This window comes from Cyprinodon variegatus, unplaced genomic scaffold (genome assembly GCF_000732505.1).
Source record: "Cyprinodon variegatus isolate N-32 unplaced genomic scaffold, C_variegatus-1.0 Scaffold875, whole genome shotgun sequence".
In the NCBI taxonomy this organism is placed as follows: Eukaryota; Metazoa; Chordata; class Actinopteri; order Cyprinodontiformes; family Cyprinodontidae; genus Cyprinodon; species Cyprinodon variegatus.
Window position 1 is genome coordinate 93,917 of NW_015151328.1, and position 11,692 is coordinate 105,608.

An 11,692-nucleotide genomic window follows, 5' to 3' on the forward strand; every position below is an offset into this window, starting at 1 on the left:
AAATACTAGAAATCCAGTTTGACATCAGAGCAAATCAGATAGAATTCATTCTAAATCTTTAGAATAAGAATCATATCAATTCATGGAATTTGAATCGATTCCAACCTCTGGATCTTATAGTTTATGTTTACCAACACTAGAGCAATTCTGAAGCTTTTTAGTTGCTTATATTCACTTCTTAACTATTCAATGGGTTTTTCTACAGTAATGGTGCCGTTTGGTGGCAAAAGACTTCATAAGTCATTATTGCAGGGAGTTGTAGGAATTATTCAATAAATAAAGTGATTCTAAAAGTATTATAAAACCCACGAACTCTATAGGCCAAATCCACCACTAAGAACAACATGTGAAAATCATGTCTTGAATAAAAAGAAATAAAGAAAAACCAAAACAAACCAACTAACATCTCCACTGGACTAACTACTAAAACTACTATATACACGAGAGCTTAGTGAAAGGACAAGATAAGCAGCTAAATTCAAAATAAATAACTACTACCTTCAGGGAGCCTGAGGAAGTCATGATCAAGACATTTCAACGAGATAAAGAAAGAAATTACAGAAAAATATTAACATAAAACACAATAAGCTAATCATAAAAAAGTCAGCTACTTAAACTCAGCTAAGCGCAACACAATTGTTTGGAGAAAAATATAACCAGAAAGAATGATCTATTTTTGATTATGAAAATAATAAGCATTGCAAATAGAGAAGGAAGAGATGAGACCTCACTGTCAGTAAGGAGACACTGCTATGTCGCACTGCCTCAATTATTTAAAGTTTGTCACAAAATAGCCGTCGACTCCACAGGTGTAAAGACTTTTTCCACTCTCAGGTCTTTATACAAACTCCCAGCCAGGTATGACTCGGGAAAGAGGAGAGTTTTACAGTTTCCAAAGTAATAAATGGCGAAGCTGGCGAGCAGATTACTGGCTATGAGCGACCAGATGGAGGTAATGTTTGTCCTGTCGCTGTTAAGTAAAGCCATTCTTTAGTGTCTAACAGGAATGTCATCTATATCCAGCAGAGATGCCGTTCAAGGCACAGCAAACAATAGGAACACTGTACCAAGATGTACAGGAAGCTAAAAGGCTTCATAATTCATCGCCTGTGTCATTAAAATCTACAACTATCAACACCCAACACTAAAGACAGGGAGAAAACAAACATCAATACATAGAGATATTCTTCCACTGATGCCCATCAGGGATAATAAGGTCTTATTTTACACTGATATGGAAAAATGGCTTAGAGATCAGGGTGTTATGTAAAATGAAAAAAAGAAAAGAGGAATCAGGTTCATGTTGCATGTCCTAAAATATATCTAACATTTTAATATATTTAAATGTCATCCATCCGTTGTCTATATTGGGAGGGAGGCTATCTACAGCAGTCATTGTACGGCTTAGACAGGTGGACAATCCATCACAGGACAACGAACACACAAACAAAGGCCCATTTAGAGGCTAATGGGCATGTTCTTGGCCTGTCAGAAGAAGATGGAGTACCCAGGGAGCACCAACAAATGGGTGAGGAAGATCCCTGGCAGAGAGTCAAACCCAAGCTGGAAACAGACTGTCCGCCACAAGGCGCTCTAGTCCGCCACAAGGCGCTCTAGTCCGCCATCACTATGGTGATGGCAACAACTGAGACCCGCTTAGGCCCTGCAGTGTCTTACCGGTTGCTTTGAACTCCAAACAGCTGAGACCAGTTCTACAAACTAGAATATTTAAACACAAAACAAATACCACTGTAAATAAGGGGGGTTCTGACTCACTAGTTCTTACTCACTAGTTCCCTCTTAGACATAAACCACCAAAAATAAAAGCATGTTGTCTTAAACCAGGACAACATTTTATTATTAGTTTGACCATATTATATATGTTTATATATTTTTGTATCGTATTTTTCACATTACCACACCTTGCTTCTTTAACAATCAATTTTAAAGGATGGGAAATCAACACGTTTCTGTAAAAGTCTAAACAAGCTGTTACAGTTGGGAAAAAGCATTTCTTTGAATGAGGCATGTTAGTGCAGGAAATGGTGTAAAATATGCCGGACATCAAGGCTGACTGCTGTAAATATCAAATGTTAGCAGTAACTCAGTCAAACCCTTCTGTGAACAGTTTGTTAAAAAGAAGCAAACAAAAGATAAAAAGGAGAAAACATCCAGATCTCAGGCTGTGCATACAAATTGAGTGGAGCGCAAATCTGTTGCTCTGCAACTGAGTGTGAGGGGTGAGCTTGCAGGGACTGCAGTGGGCCCATCTATCGCCTCCTGTTTTATTTTCAGCCTTATTTGCAACACTGGGCCCTTATACGTCTGGTGAAACTGACATTCAGCAGGTTTCGAGGTGGTTAGCTGTCATGACTCTGCAGAACGTCAGCAAGCTCCAACAGTTCAGACTGGTTTTGTAAGTTCTGCAAAGACGTGTCCTGATTTAACAGCTGTTTGAAGTTGGAAGGAAAACTTCTGAATATTTGAGAAACAAAAGTTCTCAGCTGTACTGTGATTGTTTTTGTTTAATGTTTTAGTTGAAATGTATCAATATACCATAGTGTAGCTACGAAAATAGAGAAGAGACTCGAATGGAAATGGTTTAAAGGATTCAGAACTATGACAACACAAACCACAACAAGGTAATCAAGTAAAATATGACATGGATCAATAACACACAGTCTGGCATTTATCATTGGATTAATATGATTTTTTTCAATGACCTCTGATAAATAATTACATTTAAGATTAGATTATTACTTTCAATGATAAAAACTCATTTAAACACTGAAAAGTGCAAGAATGTTGTTCATTCAATTAGTTTTAATCTGACAAGCCAAATAAAAATGCAGATATTGTGATTTATCAAATATAACTATCATTTCAGGACAGATAATGGACCCAGATGTCAAACATTCAGACATTTCTGAAGTTATTGCCTCATGTTTATCACTACTAAATACATAATATTGTGTGTGTATGTTTATACATGACCAATTGAAATAGAAATTATGAGCTTTCCATCATATTTACTCACAGCAAAAAGACATATTATTGTATTTTTGACATATGTTTGAACATCATGGCAGATGAAGCTGAAAGCAGAGAGAATCTTGTCTCCAACAGGTCATTCTGTTTATACTATATACCCTACTGACAAAATTATTAACATAAACTTAATCATCCATCCAACTTAAAAGACACTTCCCAAAGCCAGACATGCAAAGATATTTTCTAACTGTAGTGAAGGCAAAAACTCTTTCCCCAAACAAAAATGCTGATCATTTGTGATTTAGGTACAAATGCTCAGTTTTTATGAACTTATCTAGACACAATAAAAAAGAGCAGCTCAAATTTAGACAGAGCAGAAACTCCGGATTTCCACCCACAACCATCTCTAAGGTTTAAGGGGAATAATTAAACTAGGAGAAAATATAAGCAGGCAAAAGCCATTTCAATCATCACTGGCGACAGACTTTGTTTGAGGGACACCATCTCTAAATGTACAACCTTTGAACAGACAGGCTAGAGCGTCAGGACTCCACTGAGTGACACTTCAGGTAAACTGAGGCCAACTACACAGGTTTGCCAAAGGTTGGACCATAACTGGAAAAACCCTGCCTGGTTTCACCGCTTCTACTCCACACAGATCCAGAAAGACATGAATCATCACTAAATCTTACTAATCTTGATAAGTGGTTTCAGTCCTTGAATATTCTGAAAGCTGTGGAAAATGTTTAGGGATGTCGAAAACATAAGTTATCAAATAACGAATTAATCTAATCTTATGGCTCAACTAACAATTAATTGATAAGCTGCCATTTTCTTAAAGACCCGAGTCTTCTCATGTATTAAGAGGATCTTTCTATTTTATGAAGGAGGAAATATTTTTCCACAATATGCTAAGTAAAAAAAAAAAATAGTACACTATTTTACATTTTATAATGAATATAAAAAGATTCTTCACAAATTCTAAACCTTTTCCGTTACTGATTATTTCCAATGTATAGAGATGTAAATCTATCATTAAAAGACTTGTTCTGACAGTTTATCAGACCGTTTATTACCTTATAATTCAGACGTATTAGCTGGTTCTCACGCTAAATCAAATGGTACCATTTTTCGGTACCTGAACGCATCACCGCAACACAGAGGGAGTGGAAATAGGGTGATTTTCCATGCTAGACATGAACATAGAATATCAAGCACAAGGTTGACATCAAAGCCGCTGCTGCAGCAGGCATGGAAAGCACGGCTAACAAAGTGCTCCAAAGGGAACGTTCCACTTATTAAATCATGATAGAGATTAAACTCTTGGAAATATTTGCAGTGTGAAGCATAAGGCCAGCGGCAGGAATGCCTCGACTCCAAGGAAGAACCTAGATCAGCAATATACTAGACAAAGTACCCGCATGTGTCTAAGGTGGAGTCTGTGTGGGGTTTCTAGCACTGACCGATGATGTCTGTGCTGATATTTCCATTGATAACAACACAAGACCCACATGGACTCCATGATGCATAAACTAAATAAACACATTTGAACAAAAGTCTAACACCTTTGTCACTCAAGTTTTCTTCATGGACTGGAAAAAATGGACAACTTATACAACTTATACTTAAAATAAGACAACACAATTGCGTTGTCTTGTTGTAAGAGTAAAAATACTTATTCCATTGGCAAATTATCACTTACCTACTCAAATTAAGGGTAAATATACTTAATTTAAGAAATTATTTCTAGATCGTTTTTCCAGTGTGATATACATTCAAACAAGTTTTATGTTATATTCCAATGTTCATTATACCCAAATATCTTCTCCCAGAACTGGGCATAAAAAAGAAAAAAAAAAAAACTATTAGTATATCAACACAAAACAGGATATATACAGAAACAAGCTGCAGTGGTCCAAATATTGTGTCATAAAACTCAAGTGGACCCTAATCTATATATAACAGTCTCTCTGTAGCTCAGGTAGTACATGAAGTTATAGAAAATAGCTTCCTTAAACATCTGATGACCAAACCGAAATAATATTTAAATGCTGGTGACACTGGTTTAAAATGATAAGCTGACCTATCATGCATCATTCTGGCAAAGAAGCTACTAACGGCTTAAGTTAAAAAACCAGCAGCAGATAAGGACTTTTAAAACCACTACGATACAGTTCAGCAGCAGACTTGTCAAAATAAAAGCAAAGCCCTGCTGCTTTTTGGAAATAATGCATCATCACTTGAAGGGAAACAAAGATAAAACTACAGAAAATGATCATTATTACACATTTACATGTAAATTTGATTCCATCAGAGGCTGTTTGGTAACCACAGCTCTGTAATATCAGCTCTGATCCTTGTCGGTTTCGACTGAAACAGTGGGGACCAATTTACTAGCTCTGAATTCAATCAAGTCATCAGAAATTGAGGATGTATACACTTTTATTTAAAGCAAGCTATAAGAAAAATGGCTGATGAGACTGAGGAGATAAAAACAACTTTCTGTTTCACAGCAAAGGATTGTGACTCGTCCCTAACTGGCCCTCAGCTTCACTCACATATATACAGAATCAGACACATTGATAAATCCCTTCCATTCAAGTTGGAAGGTGTTTTCTTTTTCAACCTTAAGCAGAAAAAAAAAACTTAGTATGGCTGCTGATATTGCTGAAACAGCCTAATTTGAAATATATAAAAACAATTTAAACAAACGCTGAGTGGACAGATGGATATCACCATAAAAATACAGGTTCTCCCCTCCTCATCCAGACCTGAAGCAAACCTGACCTCTGTGTGACTTAAAGATCATCCTGTCTGACAGATTTAAGGGGGAAAACAAAAACAAACATGAAGTTCTTCTCAGGACCTCCTGACCAATAAAAACCTGAGGAAAACACCAAAGCTCGTCATGTTTTGCTCTCAGCCTTGTAGATAAGTGCATCAGCTTAAAGATTAAACTGCAAGCAGGAAGGAAGCAAAGGAAGGATAGCTTATAATAACTGGCAGCTTCTGTGTGAACGTTTATGACTCCCATCAATTGGTCAGGCTTTAAAAAATAGACCCACCCAAGTGTCCATCACATTCTCATTGACAGCAGGTATTCTTGTGTTAACCAACTCTCAGGTGAGTTTGTACAGCAACAGCATCACATAAAACCCATCATAGAAACATTTCCCACTCTTGTAAAAGACAAATGCATAAAAGCAGCTCTATTTCCTCATTGCTAAATATTTAAAACATGCGTAAGTTTTAAACTGGATGAACCAACAACCCTCCAGTACCTGGTTTTACTAAAGTGGATCTATATCCTGTAGCCTTCGAAGGGTTGGAGTGAAGCAAATGACAGACTTCCCCTCCATGATGCTGTGACCCAGGGAGGGGGGCAAATCTAGGTCAGCAGTCGGGGCAGTGTCTGCTCAGATTGTGCAGAGTGTATTAAAAAAAGAAAACAGAGATGCAGCAGCTTGCTGTGTCTCTGTAGTGTATTTGGTAATGTCTAGTAACTTCTAACTAAACTACTGCAGCAGGATGTCTTCAAAGGCTCAAACCAGGACCGGGTGGAGTCTATAATCCTGTTTAGTATTCATAGAAATTGCTCTTTTTTGCAGAGGAATCATCCAGTTGCAGTCTCAGCTTAATGTTATGCTAATTTGCAGAGTTAGCAGCCATCCCTTTGGTTCAGTTAGGTTGGAAACGACCCACAGACTCATCATATATGCAAGAGGAGGGATGTCTGCTAGAGCAGCAGAGCGGCCAAATTAATGCAGACTAATGATCACGGCAGAGCTGCACAAAGATATGAGAGAAGTAAAAGTGTTCAGTCAAACAGCAGCCATCTCATGGATCCAACATTAAACTTCATGGCCTGATCTCTGAGGAACACACTGAACTTTGACTTTTTAGCAAACTATTTTATTACAGCTCCAATGCATCCTTTTCTCTACATGACTACATGCAATAGAGAACAACAATCGGAGGAAATAAAAGGAGCTGCACCATATAACTAAAGATTCTCCATCATTACAGAGATAGAGCCATTAGAAGAACAGAAACCTGAATGAACTAAAGCTGGTCTTGGCGGGTCATCCTAAAAAAAAAAAAAAAAAAAATTACAATGACAGCAGAAACACTCTGCGGGAAACTAACAAAATGCAACATCAACGGTTTTGTGCAGACAGCAGATGATGCCTTTTTATACCGAAATTCCCCACAGACATGGCTAAAGCTTTATTAGGAATAGTCAGGCATAAACCGGAGAATAGAGCTGATTAAACATCTGATGAGGAGTTGAAACAGAGCTTCCCAATGATGGAAAGCACCCATCGAAAAGTCCCTCATAAAGTTTCTTTGTCTCTACATTACTAGGATGGGAAGCATAACAATGCTATGATGAAGCTCTAACCTGCATTGAAACTGACTCAAACAGACATTTTCAGAAGAAGAAAAAAACATCTAGATCGCCTCAATAAAACAGACCAAACCTCCACTTTCAGTTTGCTGCCAGGTTTAACCCGATAATGTAAAAACACAATGTTCTGCAGATGTCTGATTAATAAATCAATGCATTGAGTTTTCGTGGCACCCTAGGATGGACAGGTGTGGTTTTGGTGTTTAAAGGGGGACGAGTTGCAGCTTTTGTTAGAAATAATGTGTTATGACCTAATGGCAGAACACAAGGAAACCCAGTGAGGGCAAATCAACCAATCAACCAACGCTTCACCTGTAATGAATTAAAGAAAACATAACTAAAGGAAAACTGCAAAAAACTGCAAAATCCCTTCTGCTGAAACCACAAATATCAGCCCCATGTTCGATATAAAACATGCTGATGTAGGAGTTAAAAGTTTAGAAAATACGAGGCGGTCTGAGGAGCAGAGGCTGGTTTCTTATCCCCGCTGTCTGCTGCTACCATTAAACCTTTATAAACTCCAATAACGCTTCGCCCTTCAACTAATCACCACTTTGAGACGCATCAAACTGGAGGCTCTCTATGAGCTGGGATGTCCTCAGTTATCCCCTGCTGATCTCAGCCAAGAAGGGAGACTTTCCTGCCAATCAGTGAAACTATTAGAGCGATCCACAGAGCTCACACGGCAGTCAGGGCTTCACATAGATGATTTCAGGCAACACACGGACAGATGTTTATGGCAGGACTCACAGCATTCAGAGGAGGGCAAAAACGGACCAGTGATGCTTTCCTTTCTCTGGGTTTTGACAGGAGTTGTGCAAACAGCAGCTTGCATATTTCATTCTGAACATCTAAAATTCATTAAGCCGGGCTGCATAAACACTGAAGGATGTTTGCACTGAGAAATAACTCGCAGGGAGATTAAACCAGATCAAGGTTGACAGTTTTTAGGATTTGAAGGACTTTAACAATAAAAGCAAAGGCTGTGAATGCTGAGCACAGATCAGACTGTAAAGATTAGCAGGAAAACATCGTCCCCACTCTTCACCAAGCCCCCTTCTTGTCTCGTTTTGGTTAACACTAATAAAGGTTAGCCGCTCGGCTTCATTAAACATTGCCTGTGCCATCCAGCTCCTAAGCAGCTAGGATCAGTGTCAGCATCAAGTCCCTGCTTGGGTGATTTCCCAAAGTCTCTCGTTTTTGCCAAACCAAACAGGCAATAATCCAAGTCCTGCCAGAGTCAGAGCTGCCGTACAGCTAGATCAAAAAGCTCTGTGTCTGTCAGAGCGCCAGCCTTTACAGAGAACGTCATGCTGCTGAAGAACAGAAAGAGCTGCTTTCATGATCCACTCCTGGCTCATCTGAAAGGTCACCCAAGTTAAGGACCCCTTAAGAAGAATTTGTAAACACAGCATGACTGTTGTTTCTCTTTTTCTATATAAAGAAGGCTTCAAACATGGAAAGTACAACTGTTCAAACACAGATACACCAAAAAAAACCCATAAGTGTGTTCATCAGCCCAGATTTGGCTTATCTGTGGGAAACCAACAGTAGAAAAAATGATAGGGGACAAACAGACTAAATGAAACAAGCAGCCTGAAATTCATGGAGAGTTAAATCAAACTTTACAGGTAAATAAATCACTACTTTAAAAAATCATGTAAAAAAAACAAACAAAACATCATTGCGGACAGACCATGTTCGGCTCAAACACTGAGCAGAGGGAAACTTTCTGCAAATTCTGACAAATTTTTCAAGAACTAAAAGGGAAGGTCTGACCAAGTTCTCCAATCTAAGTTTCTATCATATTTCTTTAGCTCTTCTCTTTTATTACTGTGAGGTTTTATTTTTATTTTTTTTTTAGTGGGTTTAACTCAAACAACACCAGAAATAAAACAATTTTAAAAAGTCTACACTGTTTAAAGCCATTTCTTTAACTACCAACCCATCCGGAAAAATCAGGAATTTAAACTAATTTCCTTCAGTTGGTTTATGTCTCCAAACTTTTGACATAACCTAAAATATGGTTTAAAAGAAGTGTTTTCAAACAGCATTAAACATGGTCAAAGTTCCCTTTTTATAATCAACTGAAAATCTTTTATCAAATCAGAATTTTGTTTTTCTAACAGATTCAATTCTCCTTAAAGACTTAAGGAAGGCCTCTTTACCAGCACCATCATCTTTACTCTTATAAGAATTTTAGAGCAATAATAAACTGTAGACCAGAAACTTCTGACATGATTCAGGGATGAACTGGATTCCTACAGGATTTTAGGTACGACAGCAAAGATAACCTGTTAAAACACTTTTCTATAAAAAAAAAAAAAAAAGAAAAATTATTTAAACTCTCCGCTCTGCAGGAGCCATTGGATCCAGGTGCTGGACCACAGCCAGACATTCTAGCCCATTACGTAAAGCTCCCTGTTACTAGAGAAGCGTGGTGAGATAGCCGCTGCAGCGACGGCTCTTTCCCACCGCCAACAGGAAGGTCTGTGTGAAAAGGAGAAGCCGCGTCGCTCCAGCGGTTCAGGGCGGCAGAGAAAGGGTTGATTATTACCAAACTAAGTCACATAAATAACCAGAACGTTCTAAGATCACCTCTCCTCTTGGGGCAGAAATGATATTTTTCTCAGAACAGTTTTGACCATTAGACCACTTAACCTTTTTATTTACAAAGCATCCGATATTAGAAGTAAGACAGGTTCCTCGGCTGTTCAGATAATCATTTAGGACTACGTTCCAAAACTAAAATCCCCCAACCAAAAGCTTTTCTCCTCTCCTGCAAATGATAAACCTCAGGTTTCTGAAATGTAACACTTTTCCAGCATGTTTTTGTCGACCTTTAACCAAACACATTTCATTAATTGTTTGAACAACGAAGGACACTGTGATGAAAGGATCAAATAACGTCCTGCGGTCGGCCTCTGAGAAGTTAAACTCTTCCTCATCAGGGACTGTATTAATCACAGCGCTGATCATCAGCATCTATATGGAAACAGCCTTGCTTCAGTAAATAAACCACACCCACTTGAAATAAATTGGACTTGTATTTCATAAACAAAGAACCCAGGGATGATTTTGACTTGAACTCTAAAGATCCGACTCTCACTGAGGAGATTTTGTTGTTTGACATGTAAATATAAGAGCTAGACATAGCGAGGCCAGATGTCCCCCTGCTAACAGTCAGTGAGCCACAGATCGCCTAGAACCACAGGCCGTTAACTGTCCATAACCGTATCTTCTCGTGGACGGTCTAGTTAGATGGATTCATGTATAACTCATTAGGATATTTACACAGGAGTCAGTGTCAAGGGGAAAACAAAAAATTAAGAAAAATCCCCCAAAATATCAAAACTTTTTGTTCTGTCAATATTTATCAAGAAATGTAATATATTTACATGAAAATTTGAACTGGGGTTTGTGGTTAAAAATTTTAGTTTTCCAAATTCATTTCACAACGTACTCCCCCTTTATTTTCTGTCAACGTTGATTGATTGATAAACAGAAGAACAGACTCCCGGATGGATCAATAAATCAATAAACAGACCAAAGGAGCAACAAAAAGACTCATAGACATCATAAAGTAAATGAGGGAATGGATAGATTGTTGGACATATATATATATATATATATAACACATACTGAAAAGTTGTACATTTATGTAGACAATGGATGAAGACACCAGGCATGAGATTGGTGTCTTCTGTAGTTCTTTCAGCCACTAAGTCAGCCTATAAGACCTTTAAATGTTTAAATTACTCCAAAAATCAAAAAGTAAATATTTGTATTAAATTCTGATTCTTGTTTTGGAGACATTAAAGCCCTATTTTGCTCTTTCTGGCAATAGTATGAATGAGCTTCACAAAAACAAATAAAAATAACTGGTGTTTTCAGCAGCCATATGGCTCGGCCACATAAAAGAGGAAGTTATTACGCAGTTAAACTCACCTCCCCAGCTCGTCTCCTATTTCATAAAATTCCTCCACATTGTCCGGATTGAAAACAGTCATGATGTCCAGGCGTTGGGCTTCTCTGAAGGGAACCCCGGCTGCTCACAGCATCCTGACCAGCGGCAGCCTCTGGCCGGGGCCGATCCTCCTCATATCTCGGGCTTCCTGCAGCATGTGGAAGAGACACAGCCGGCCGGTGAGAGCTGCTGGGAGACGGCCAACAATAGGGAGACATGAACCTGCAGCTCCAGGACGACGTCACGGTCCTTCCTCCCAGTCCCTACCAGCCGCTATTGTTCTCCCCACTTTATCTTTTTATTAATATTGCATTAAAAGGCTGCTG

The 11,692-nt window shown here is 38.4% G+C and overlaps 1 protein-coding gene across 4 annotated transcripts in view; it reads right to left on the minus strand.

Moving 5' to 3' along the window:
* dapk1 (death-associated protein kinase 1) overlaps nucleotides 1-11,692 on the minus strand; it is an 82,021-nt gene that overhangs the window by 69,780 nt on the left and 549 nt on the right. For 2 of the 4 annotated variants that reach the window (XM_015397621.1, XM_015397618.1), the window contains exon 2: nucleotides 11,348-11,514. In XM_015397621.1, the coding sequence (XP_015253107.1) occupies nucleotides 11,348-11,409 (62 nt within the window). In that variant the 5' untranslated portion in view covers nucleotides 11,410-11,514. Of the gene's footprint in view, nucleotides 1-11,347; nucleotides 11,556-11,692 lie in introns of all 4 variants that reach the window. The other 2 variants (XM_015397619.1, XM_015397620.1) reach the window with 2 other exon arrangements.